The sequence below is a fragment of the Delphinapterus leucas genome, chromosome 2 (assembly GCF_059928025.1).
Source record: "Delphinapterus leucas isolate spDelLeu-1000000601 "Yukka" chromosome 2, BTC_Dleu_Yukka2, whole genome shotgun sequence".
In the NCBI taxonomy this organism is placed as follows: Eukaryota; Metazoa; Chordata; class Mammalia; order Artiodactyla; family Monodontidae; genus Delphinapterus; species Delphinapterus leucas.
In genome coordinates, this window is record NC_143130.1 from 70,395,319 (window position 1) to 70,407,671 (window position 12,353).

Here is a 12,353-nt window from a genome sequence, read left to right on the forward strand (position 1 = left end):
AAGGATGACTGAGGGGATGACTGAGCCTAGATAGGCAAAGAGGGCCCTGCCTGTCAGCCAGAGGGCTCTCTGCAGGGGAAGCCCTCAGGGGTCGCCCAGCTCCCCATCCTCCCAAGACTGAACCCAAGGGAAACTTAGACCTTGAGGGCCGCCCCAAAGCTGGGGCTCCAGACGTGGAGTCCACGAGTGAGTGGTTCCAGGGCTCCACGAACCCTAAGTTGTGGACAAAACTGTGTGCGAGCGTGTGGGTGCACATTATCCTGGAGTGAGGGTCTGTCACTTCTGTGGGACACCTGTGGAGGTCCATGGCCCCAAAAGGTGAGAACCCCTGTTCTGGAACATCAGTGCTGGGAGGAACTCCAGGACTCAGTGGGGTCAACTCCTGCATTTACCAAAGGGAAACTGAGGCTCAGGTGGAGACATACTTTGTCCGAGGTCATCCTGGAAGCTGGCCTCCAGGTCCAGGGCCTTGATGAGCCCTCCAGAGCAGTGTTTCTCAGTGCCAGTGGAGGACGCTCTGCCTCTGTGTCCTGGGGGTGGCCACAGAGCAGACCCCTGGGCCCCACTCCAAAGGTACGGATATAGTATCTTTGCACACCAGAGTTCCTGAGGATAGGGTATGTGTGTGCGTGCTCACGTGTTACATATGTAGTGCTTGTGGAACTGACTTCTGGAGCCAGAGTTAAGAGAACGGCTCTGAGTTCCAAACGGTACATTGCTACTTACTTGCTGGGTGTCCTTGGGCAAGTCTCTTAGCCTCTCTGTGCTTTGGTTTCTCCATCTGTAAAACGGGCAGATTAATAATACCTCCTACCTCATGTGATTGCTGCAGAGATTAAACAGGTAGATAAAGTAAGCCCTCAGCATAGTGCTTGCATGGGATGCCTGATCGTTTTCCCTCCCTCCCCTGGTTTGGGACTTGGGGATAGTGGGCTGGCTGGGTGAATCTTCTCAAATCAAGAATGAACTTCACGTCTGGGTGGTGGCTGTTCATGTTCTGGGCTGGGGAGGCCCCTCTGGGGAGCGTCTCCTCCTCAAAAAGTCCACAACACATGTTCCATGAAGCTCTCCCTGCCCTGAGCACTGACCTGGGGAGCAGCAGCCTCGATGGCCCGGGCCTCATCTAATCCTGTGACCTCCCAGCCCCAGGGATGCGGCAGGTGCTCTGCCCCAGGCCCAGGGGCAGTTGGAGGCCTGTACCACCTTGAAAAGTATTACCAAGAACATGACAACTCTGCCCCAGGAAACAAAAGGATGCCTCACATAGGCTGAGCCCTTCATGGGCAAAGGGCTGAGCAGTGCTGGGAATCACAGTGCAGCCAGTTTCCACTCAGGCCACATTTACTGGGCACCTACGAGGCCAGGCTCTGTTCTTGGCACTGGAGAGGTGGATGCCACATCAAGAAAACTGACCAGAATCTCTGCCCTTGTGCAGCGTACATTCTAATGGGGAGGAGGGGAAGGGAGGAGATGGAAGATAAAATAAATGAGTACAATTAGTGGTTTGTAACAAATGCAATGGAGGACAGTGGTGCAGGCAAGGGGAACACGAGTCCCAGAGGGCAGGTGTGGGCGGGTTGTGATTTTAAATAGAGCGGTCAGGTCAGGACTCACTGAGATGCCATATGAACGAAGTCCTGAATGGGACAGAAGTGAGTCATGTGGATACTTGGAGAAAGAACGTCCTGCACCCGGTATGAAGGCCTATGTTAGATGGCATAATACTAGTTGCCAGTAACATAAACGCAAAATAGTTTAGTTCAAGCTCATTTAACAGTCCAGTGCATGGGTTCCTGGGGGCAGCATGTTCTTCCAACTGGTGATTCAAGGATTCAGGCTCCTTCCTTTCGGACTTCAGCCTCCCGCACCTCCCACTATAGTCATTTTTCCATTTAGCAGGAGGATGGAGAAACATGTAACACAGAAGACACATCTGCATTTTAAGCTTCTTGGCCAGGAAGCAACCTACCATCTGCTTCAATTGATGAGAACTAGCCACAAGGCCCTGTTAAATGCAAGGGGGTTGGGAGAGCTGGCCTGGGGCCGGGTAGCAGCTTCCCCACAGCCCTACACTATGGAGGGAGCATGAACCTTTGGGGGTCAGCTAGGTGTCTCTGCTGTGGCCCTGAGTGGGGGAGTGTCCCTGGCTGTTCAAGGGTCAGTAAGGTGGTCAGGTGGCTGGAGTAGAGTGAGAGCTGGGGATGATGGGAGTTGAGGTCAGAGATAATGGGGGCAGACTGTATACGGTCACACAGGCCATTGCTGGGTCTTTGTCTTGTTTTCTGAGTGAGCTGGAGCCCCTGGAGGTTCCAAGCGGGGAGGGCCAGGATCTGCCTTGTTCTACCTGGCTCGCTCTAGTGGCTGTGTGGAGAACAGACGGCAGGGGCAGGTGCCTGGTAGGAGTCTGTTGCAGTGGTCCAGTGGTGGTGCCTGGGATGAGGATGGGAAGTGGTGGGATCAATGCAGTTTGAAGGCAAAGACAGCAGGACTTCCAGGTAGGCTGTATGTGCGGTGTGAAAGAGAAAGAAAGGAGGCAAGGCCAAGCCCCAGTATGTTGGAGTGGGCACCAGGAGGATGGAGACGGGAAAGTGGTGGAGGAGGTTCTGGATGTGTGCGTGGCGTAGGAGTTTGCTTTTGGATGTGTCGCGACGTCACTTAGACCTGCAAGTACAACCCGAGCCTCTCTGAGCCTCGGTTCCTCACCTGTAAGACGGGGCTAACACACTTACCTGGCGGTGATGGAGAGGATTACCTAACAGGATGGCTGTGAATGGCCCGAGGTGAGTGAGGTTCCCTGGGCGTGACGTCAAGGGCAGTGAGGGCCAGCTTGCTGCAGAGAGGAGCTGGTGGCGGGGTGTGGGGTGGGAGGGAAGGAGGGCCTCTCAGAACCACCCCAGGCTTTTTCCCAGCTCTTGGTCTCCTTCCTCACCCACGGCCCCAGATCAGATCCCTGTGTTGGAGCTGGAGCTGCTGCCGGGACTGCCTGGCCCGTGAGTGTGGGGACAAACTCCAGCCCAGGAAGGGGCACGTGACGTGGGTCCTGAGATCTTAGCTCTAGTGCTGGCTTGGCCACTCTTCGCCGTGGGACTTGGTTCAGGGACCTCCACGCCTCAGTTTTTCACCTGTCAAATGGGCCGGGCTGTGGGCCTTGTCACGGAACTGCAGGAAGCGCTCCTGGGGGGCTGGCACTGCCACACATATCCCTGCACCGCTCCCAGCCCTGGGCGGGCAACGGACCCTCTGCACAGCACAACCCTCCTGGCAGTGGGCAGTCACAAAGCAGTAATACTTTTATTCCCATCAGCAATACTGACGGGGCCTGACCCTTTACAAAGGAGAAGGTCAGGAAAAAGGAAGAGCAGCAAGGGCGTAGGAACCTCTCTTCTCGATGCCCCAACCCCTCTACCCTCCCTGCCAGTCAGGCCTCCAGACCCGGGGGGGGGCGAGGGCTTGCCCTGCAGGGGTTGGCCACCCTTGAGGGCTTCCTAGGCAAGGTCATCTGCCAGCAGAGTCGAAGGTGAGTCCAGCAAAGCTCTTCTGGCACGGACAGCAAACGAAGGGCACGACAGGCACGTTTTCCCCTTGGTGACCAGTCCTGGGCTTTCAGCATCACACTGCAGCCTCAGGGGGGGCCCTGCTGGCTCCGCCTCTCCTCCAGTGCCCTGCACACCCACATGGACACCACGGTGGCATTTCCATCGTTGAACTGAACGATGAATGGGTGGCCCTGCAGGGAAGAGAAGGAAGCTGTGACAGGCATTCCCCAGACTCTGCACGTCATCACTTTCCAAGCCCTGTTCTCAGTATTCCCCAACAGCCCTGTGAGGTGAGGGCAGCTTCAGCCCCATTTCACAGCCTAGATGACTGAGGCCCAAGGTGGAGCAATGACATGCCTGTCTAGAGCACTCGCTGCAAACCTCACATTCTGCCTGGTGCTTGGCTACCTTCTCCTGAAACTCCAACCAGCCTGAAAGATCCCCAAGGGTGTGAGCCTATCTTAACTCCACACTGCCTGGCCCTTCCTCAGCCCAGCATCCCTCCAACAGCTGGCAGGCAAGGCCTGGCACCGGAGCTGCCAGCGTTCCTATCAAGTTGCTGCCCAGAGACCAGAGAATCATCTCATCAGGGGCTACGTCAACCCCAGTTTTCTTCTTTGTCTCCAGCCCTCCTATGAACAATCTGCGAGTGGAGGGAAGGCAAACGTGTCAGGGGGAGGACGGATGTGCTGGTTCGTGGTGAGAAGCTTGGGGCTGGGGACCGGACTCTGGAGGGGTGCTACAGCCTCCATGTGGCCCCTCAGGCTCTAACCTACTTAGCCCACCGGCAGGCCAGGTTATATTTAGTCAGCCCCCTCCCCAACTGTCCTGAAGAGACAAGATTCCTCCTCACAATCTTAGGGCCTCCTTGGGAGTTCCCAGGAAAGGTCAGAAAAAAGCAGGGGCAGCCATGGGATCACCCTGGCCACAGGTCAAAGGTGAAAGGAAAACTGGAAAGCATTCTCTTCCCTTCTCTTCTCCAAGTGCTTCTCTGCTAAGGGATGCTCACTTGGCAGCCTCCTCTCCTACCAAAAACTTTGTAGCCTGAGACTGAGGGAGCCACGCTGGGCGAGCAGAGAGCATGGGGGGCTCCCCGCTGCCTCCTCCCCAAGTCCCCCTGCTCCTTCTCTCCCTCCCGCTTCAGCCATCCAGCTCCGAATTCCCTGCTCCCTCCTGCTTTCTGAGCCCTTCTTGGGCCCCCTCTGCCTCCCCTCTGGCCAGGCGGGGCTTTCGAGGCAGCTTTCCTGATGAGCTCATCACAGAGCCAGGAGGGACGGGGCCAGCGCTCGGATGCCCAGACCCCACTGTGTGTGGGAGCAGTCAAGGACCAGGCTGGGGAGGGGGCGGGAGGTCAGGTCGGGCGGGCGTCCCACAGGCAGCACAAGCCTGAGGGGGGGCTGAGGTGGGAGAGGCCCAAGAGGGACTCTGTCTTGGCTCTCATATGTCCCCCACCCCGACACATATCATCTCACCTTACATGTGCCTGCCTAAACCAGTGCCTAGATAGAGGGGATTCTTCTTGAAGTCAGTGAGCACATTTCCTTTTCAGGAGGCTCAGAGGAGGTGACCTTGTGCCCTTTTGAAGAACAAAGGGAGAAGCTGTGCTCAGGAGCCGATGGGCCCCTCCCCTGAAGCCCGGGGTGGCACAGTGTCACTTTCCCAGAATGCCCGGTGACTTTGGGGGCCATATGCTCCATCTCTGTTATCATCTGTTCAGGAACAAGCAGAGCAGAACCGCAGGAGGGGAGAGTGCAGCGTTCCTCCAGTTACAGGAAGGCTGCTGGCCACACTGCAGGAAGCATTTCGCCCAGGTGCACCGGGAGGCTGACGAGGAGAGGGGCAGCATCCACCGCTCTGGTGGCGACTCTGCCCCTTTCCTGTCCTCCCTGACTGGGAGGTGACCCCCATCTCCTGTGTACCCCTGATGCTTTACACCACCCTGCACGGAAGTGACCGAGACAAGTGGTTTTGTCCCCAGCCACTGTCGATGGGTTTGGGGGGAATGAGAAGGGGAATCATAAAGGGAGAAAGAGAGGAGACGGAGACAGAGACAGAGACAGAGATGGAGGGGAGACCCCAGCGTCTCTAGGCATCCTGGGCTCTGACAGGAGAATGTGGGAGCTGTAGGCTGCCTGGTCCACCATCTGAATGGGCACGCAGAGAAAGCCAGTATGTGGGGAGTGAGAACATGGAGAGTTGTACAGAGGGAAACAGGAGCTGAGATGGCACTGGAGACCCTGGGGGCCAGGACAGCCTGGCAGCATCTCTGCCTACAGTGTCCATGCACACCTCACGCTCTGGGGTGGAGGCACTAAGTCCTAAGTCACATAGGCGGGCACAATAATCTCCACTTTGCAGATGAGGGAACAGAGGTCACGGTTGACCTGCTCCATCTCCCAGAGCTGCGACTGGATCACAAGTCTCTGTAACCCAAACCTACTGCCTGGGGCACTCCCTGGGCTGAGCTGGAGTAGGCAGAGCCAGATTGCCTTGTTTCTGCCATGGGATTCAGGCCTGCCTGGCCAGAGGGGGACTGAGACAGCAGGTCCTGACCCCTGTGTCACCCCTGGGACATCCTGGGAGAGTGGTGTCAGGGTGGCAGATCACTCTTACTTGACTCTGCCCCCTCCCATCAGCCCTGGGTGGGAAGCAGGGAAAGTATACCGCCACCCCATTTTACAGAAAAGGAAACTGAGCACTGGGGAGGGGACGTGACTGGTTAAGTGCTGGAGCTTCTGGTTGCTACTCTGGTACGTTCTCAGGGCTTGACTGCATCCCCTGTGACCCTGACAGCGCACGTGCTCCCTTTCCTCCCTGGAGTACAGCAGACACTCCTCCAGCCCTGTGATGCACACGATGCAGGTGCTCCTCATGACTTTAATGAGCAAACGAAATCTGATGGACAATTCCGGGAAAAGCATGAAGATCATTCGGCCACCCTGAGGTGCCTGAATTCCTAGGTGGCTCCTGACAGGCCTGAGCAGATGCCTGCAACAACCAAGATGCCTGGAGACCGATGGAAACTGCACACCGGATAATACCGAGTCCAGCACCATGGATTGAGTGCTGTGTGCCAGACCCTTGCCAAGGGCTTTGTTCTCATTTTCCCACCGATCGCCATGCTCACTCTGGAGGCGCACACAGCTCCCTCGCGGATGAGGAAACAGACACTCAGGGACCTGTGCGAAGTCACGCAAGCGAGGGCTGAGCTGGAACCACAACATGGGTCTCTTGACTCCAAATGCCATGCTCAGGACCACATGCTCTCCTGCACCTGCAACCAGAGAGCTGACCTCACAGCCCTTCTGGGGGTCTCTGTGTGGTCCGGAGAGGGCTGCAGCCCCTTGAAGCCAGACCCTCCTCTGCATCTGGGTAAATGCACATCTCCCCCTAGGCAGAGAAATCCAGATGTGGACAAACTCGCAGCCCCCTCAGCCTCCAAGGATCAGCGGATCCCATCTCCTCGGAGCCAGGACATCCACATGCTGCTTGTCAAGAGCATCCTCCGCCCCAGGTGACGGCCCCAGACACCCAGGCCTCTGCCACCCACACGCAGAGTGTGTCAGTGGTCACTCCGCAGAGGCTGGCAGGGCGCGTGCAGGCTGGAGCCGCTGAATGTTCTCACTGGCCTCATCACCAGGCAGTGGGAGCCACTTTCATTTCCCGAATTCTCTCAGGGCCAATTGCAACAATTAAACCGGCGAGGGTTGAAGTATAATGGCCCACAAACTTCGCCACAGAAGGTGGAGACATAATGAAGGGAAAAGAAAGGCACTGGAAGACGCAGGATGGATCCAAAAGGCGGGCACAGGGGAGAGTGAGAGAGATGAGTCAACAACAACCAAAGCTGGCAGCACCACCGGGTGCAGACCTCCCACCACGGGGCCGAGGGGCAGATCATGCCCGTGCACTAACTCGTGAAGAGAAACTAGAGTGTTCAGTACACCCTCCTTCACTTGGGCACTAGTCTCCAGGGCTTCGCTAGAGTTTGGCCCTCTCCTTCTGTAATAATGCCCCTAATTTTTGCCCACCCGTATCATTGTGATGAGATGCCTTCCTGATGACTGATGGCAGGACCCTCCCCATGTGGACAGCGCTCCATGCTTCTGCCAAAGGGGGCAGGGAGAGGAGGGGTCCAGGGGTCCACCGTGTGGGCAGGAGGCGGACGCTCCGAGCCTGCTGTGGAGAAGTACCGCCTGAGGTTGATGTGTCTGGACTCCCAGGCCAGTGCTCATTCACTGACACCTCACTCTGTGCCCTTAGTTGGGCTTCGAGTTTCTTCCCAAATAGGAATTTACCTATTTGGGGTCGCTATAGTCTCTTCTCTTGTATAACCTCCTAAAGAACGTCCTGCATGTGAATCATTTAAGGACTTGCTGGTGTGGGTGCCTGCCCGGTGCAGCGCCTGGCAGGTCGCAGGCCCTCAGTTGGCCGTGGGCCTGAGGCAGGAAAAAGTGACCTGCCTGTCCTCTCTGTCTGCATCTATTCATCGAGCCCTTTTTGTGGGCCAGGCCCCGGCTGCCTTACATGGCCCGGAACCCAACCATCACCCCCTTTACACACAAAGGAGACTGAGACGCCGATAAATGTGACCTGGGGCAAGGCCACAGAGCTAGAAAGCGGCAGGGTTAAGGGCTGAACCCAGCGGAGGACAGCACACTACTCTGCTCACGGGGGGTGGGCACAGTGAGTTTTAAATTCCTACTTTTTAAAAGAATATATGGTAATTATTTTTTTTTTTTTGCGCTACGCGGGCCTCTTCCGTTGTGGAGCACAGGCTCCGGATGCGCAGGCTCAGCGGCCATGGCTCACGGGCCCAGCCGCTCCGCGGCATGTGGGATCTTCCCGGACCGGGGCACGAACCCGCGTCCCCTGCATCGGCAGGCGGACTCTCAACCACTGCGCCACCAGGGAAGCCCTGGTACATTATTTTTAACTAGTAATTTTTAACTGACAAACTGAAATGACAGTGGCCAAAAGGCAAACTGTGTCCTCCCCGCTCAAAGCTGTGTCCGGCACAATCAAGTAATTGATTTAATGATCAGCAAATCTAATAAGTATTATATTATGCCTGTTTTATAGGTGAGGAAGCTAAAGCACAGAAAGATTAAGGAATCTGCCCAAGACCACGGCGCTTGAACGTGGTGTTGTCTCCAGAGCCCGAGCCTCAGCCATTATGTTGTCCTTCCTCGTCACTGCCAGGGCTGGGGGATGGCGGCATCCACCCTGCAGGACAGCTTGCCCTCAGAGCAGGCGCCGGGTGGTCCCTGTTCCTTCTCTTTGGGTCTAGATTCTAGAGAAGCAGGAAAATGAAGACCCAGGGCCTGGAAGAAATTTTCCAGGGCTATGGAGACCACACCCTAGACATAAGGGTGGAAATAATAAATAGGATGCCTGGCAGCAGACTGCACCCCAAACCTAAGGTCTACTCTGTGGGGCCTTTCTTCATGTCTCCTCTCAAGAGGTGCCATCTCTCCCAGAACAAGAGCATACCCTTGTTCTACTGTGTATTATTATCATTTGAGCTCACCTTATCCTAGCACAGACTGGAAGCCTCGAGGGCAGGGCAGTGCTAATCACATAGGAACTGCGAAGAAAAGTCAACTGGATTGACAGGTAAGTTACACTGCTTCCCAGGAGCCTGAGGCTAGGCTGAGAAGGGCCGTAGGTTGGGTGGGCAGGCCTGGGGAGAAGGCTTCACAAGCTGAGGCTGCTCTTGACTCTCTGGACCACAGGATTCCTCTCTCTCAGGATGAAGACCAGGCCACCAGGCACCTCCTTTCCCACCAAGGACGCCACACGGGACAGAATGCCAAGGACCCACGAGCTCATTCAAGTAAGCAAGCCCAGCCCAGTTACACTCCAGCTAAGTCCAAAACAAGAAGAGTCCAACACACACTCAGGCGAGCCGCAGGGCCAGTCCTGTCATGAGGCAGGTGCCTGTAAGAGGTGATCTGAGAGGCTGGAGGGGCCCCAAGGTCAACATACTGCCCATCACTTCACCTTTCTGCACTGGGCCTGCCAGCCTTACTTGAAGGCTCTCTGCATGTCCCTTTAGGATCCAGCCCTTGTGGCAGGGGTAAAACACTTCAGTCCTTCTCGGCAATATGGAGGTGCGGTAGGATAGGATGGGACCTCAGAGACCAGCAGGGCTGTAGAGTGTGAGGTGTGCTGGGGCTTCCACACATGTTTGATTCAAATCATTAAGATATTTTAAGCTGTATTTGTTAAAAAAAACTAATTAAAAAATAATATATACACTCAACTATGTTCAACTCTAAATGTTACCCTGAATATTGGCAGTGTGTTACCCAGCACTGTGATGGTAACTGATTTTCTGCAGCTCTTAAGACAGGCAGTCTGCTTGTTAGATCTGTGCATATTACCGACTGCTCATACATGGGCTGACACCTAGGAAGGTTGTGGTGGTGCACTGGGCACCTAAAAGAACTCAGGGCTGTGACGTCCACTCACATTGTGTGTAGCTATAAAACTGTGTGAGCACACCAGAGCCAGTGCACTGAGCCCACGAAGCACATCTGCCCAGTGGCCCGGTGCACGATGCCCAGACAGGGGTGTGGGTCAGGCCTGCTCTGAGTTTCCAGTGGCGTCAGCTCCTGCAAGCTTTGAGTCCCTCTTGTCTGACCTGTAGATTTACCGTAAGCAATTCATATGAACAGCTGCTAGCTACTGTCAGCAACTAAACTCTAAAATAAAACTTTTCTGCTATTCCTTTTTAAAGCTTCTATTGGGCTTAAAAGATGCCTAAGCCGAGAGGGCAACTGGTGAGTCAGGATTTCCTTGATATGGGGCTCCTGAAACAGTATCAGAGATAAGTGGAACACTGATGCAAATATTAGACTATAACCATCACCTATGACCCTGGCTCTCAGATTTTTGTGTCCTTCAAGAGAAGTCTCATGGACGCCTTTCTACAATGTCTACAGTGTCTACAATGAATACTTACTTACACATTCATGCTAAAAAAAAACACTACTTTTTTCCTATATTAGTATTGAGATCCTGCATTAATTTTACATAATAAAAAGCATTCCACTGCTACAGATTCAAAACTAGCAATCTAATCTCTACTTACTCTGGAGATAACTTCAGATTAGAGAAGTTAAATAATTTTTGGAAAAATGCACATATGTCCAGTGTCTGCTAAACGGCCGACAAGTGCCAGGGCAGTGGGCAGCCTTTATAATATTAATTACATGAGATAACAACGCATGATCATCCCTGGGGTCAACGCTTCCTTCCAGGCTGGGTGTGCCGGAGCTAATCAACAGGGGGAGTCAGGGAAGGAGGTGGCTGGGATTGTGGCTGCAGGGCAGCCCCCAGGCACAACTCAGCAGGGAGAAGCTGAGGCACCTCCACAGCAATTCTTCCATCTGTCCCTGTGTGGGGTAAGGCACGGAGCCCTGGACTGACAGTCAACAAGCCTTCTCTCAGCAGCCCAGGAGTCAGTGATAGCTTGGGAAGGGCCACAATGGCCTCACGTATAAAAGAGAAACTATTCCAGGGGAACCTCCATTGCCCTGGCTTCATCCTTCCACATGGAGGGACCTGTGTTGTTATCACACCCCTCAGTTGTGTCCCCAGGGGGAGGCGTGGCAATGTTGGGAGGAAGCATGGAGCAGGCCCGGCTCAGGGGTCTCCTGCCCACAGGGAGGCTGCATTCTGGCCTGCCCTCTCCTGGTAAGCTTCCAGGCAGGCTGTTCACCTCTGACTGGGCTCTGCGGTAAATTCTCAGGAGGGCCCCTCGGGCCACCCACGTAAGCGTGCCCGTCAACTCAGATTTTACAGAAGTAGGGGTGATGCTTCCTTTCTGTCATTTCCTGAGCCTTATTTCTCAGCTGGTGTTGAACACAGGGAGGCTGCTGGCTGGCCTCGTCACCCAACCAAATCCCCCAGCTCTCTCTGCCTCTGGGGTCGGGTGAGAGATTGCTTGTCTGCAGACAGGGGTTCACAGATACACCCTGGGCAGTGCGAGGGGAGGTTACTATCCCCCCAGGTAGAATGCATGCAGGGGAGCGGCAGTAAGATGGTGTGAGCCTTGCCTATCAGCTAGTGTGGAATCTGCCTGTCTGCCCAGCCCAGCCTACCTGGGCCAACGCCCCGGCTGTGGAATTTTCCGAGTTAAGGCGTTTGTTCTGAGACTCTGCTTTCTCAGCCTCTGATTCCTAAAGCTTTTCCACGGCTGGGGTTGGGGGTTCCCTTCTAGCCCTTCATTTTCTTTTAAGACCTCAGAAATGATTTGCAGCTGTGACATGCCATTTCAATCGACCTTCCTGAGTTTATCTTCACAACTGCTACAGAAATAGATGTTTCTTCCCAAATATTCAATTATTAGCAGCAAATTGCTTACCTCCAGCCATCCTAGACTGTACACAGGCATCTAAGGGGGGGTCAAGGCACTCTCCACCTTTCACCTAAGCAGATCTATGTGTTCCTACACAAAGTAATTGTTCAGAAAATGGCCAATCGAGAGAGCAAGATGTTTCCAGAGGTCTCCGCAAGTCATTCTAGGGCCTGTCCTTACAGGGCAGCCACAGGACTCGAGCAGTGTAGTATGGGAAGGGGCACAGAAGACTGCAGTGGGCCACCGTGAGGGGTAAACATGCAGATGCCAGCACTCATGAGTTTGTGTCGGAGGAAGCTGACCCATTTGGGTGGCAGAATGGTGCCACTGGCCCATTTAGCGGGGGCTGTGGTGGCTGCCCTGTAGGAAACTCAGACAGGACTCGGGGGAACAGCAGGGAGAGTGCTGGCTCCCCCTCGCAGTCTCAGGCTGAGCAGATACCTAGAGAAGTC

The 12,353-nt window shown here is 54.9% G+C and overlaps 1 protein-coding gene across 5 annotated transcripts in view; it reads right to left on the reverse strand.

Annotated features, from left to right (window-relative positions):
• Positions 1-3,267: 3,267 nt before the first annotated feature.
• Positions 3,268-12,353, reverse strand: part of MAP2K5 (mitogen-activated protein kinase kinase 5) — a 268,367-nt gene continuing 259,281 nt past the window's right edge. For all 5 annotated transcript variants that reach the window (XM_089907071.1, XM_022579868.3, XM_022579867.2 and 2 more), the window contains one exon: positions 3,268-3,727. In XM_089907071.1, coding sequence (XP_089763197.1) covers positions 3,623-3,727 — 105 coding nt within the window. In that variant the 3' untranslated portion in view covers positions 3,268-3,622. The remainder of the gene's footprint in view (positions 3,728-12,353) is intronic.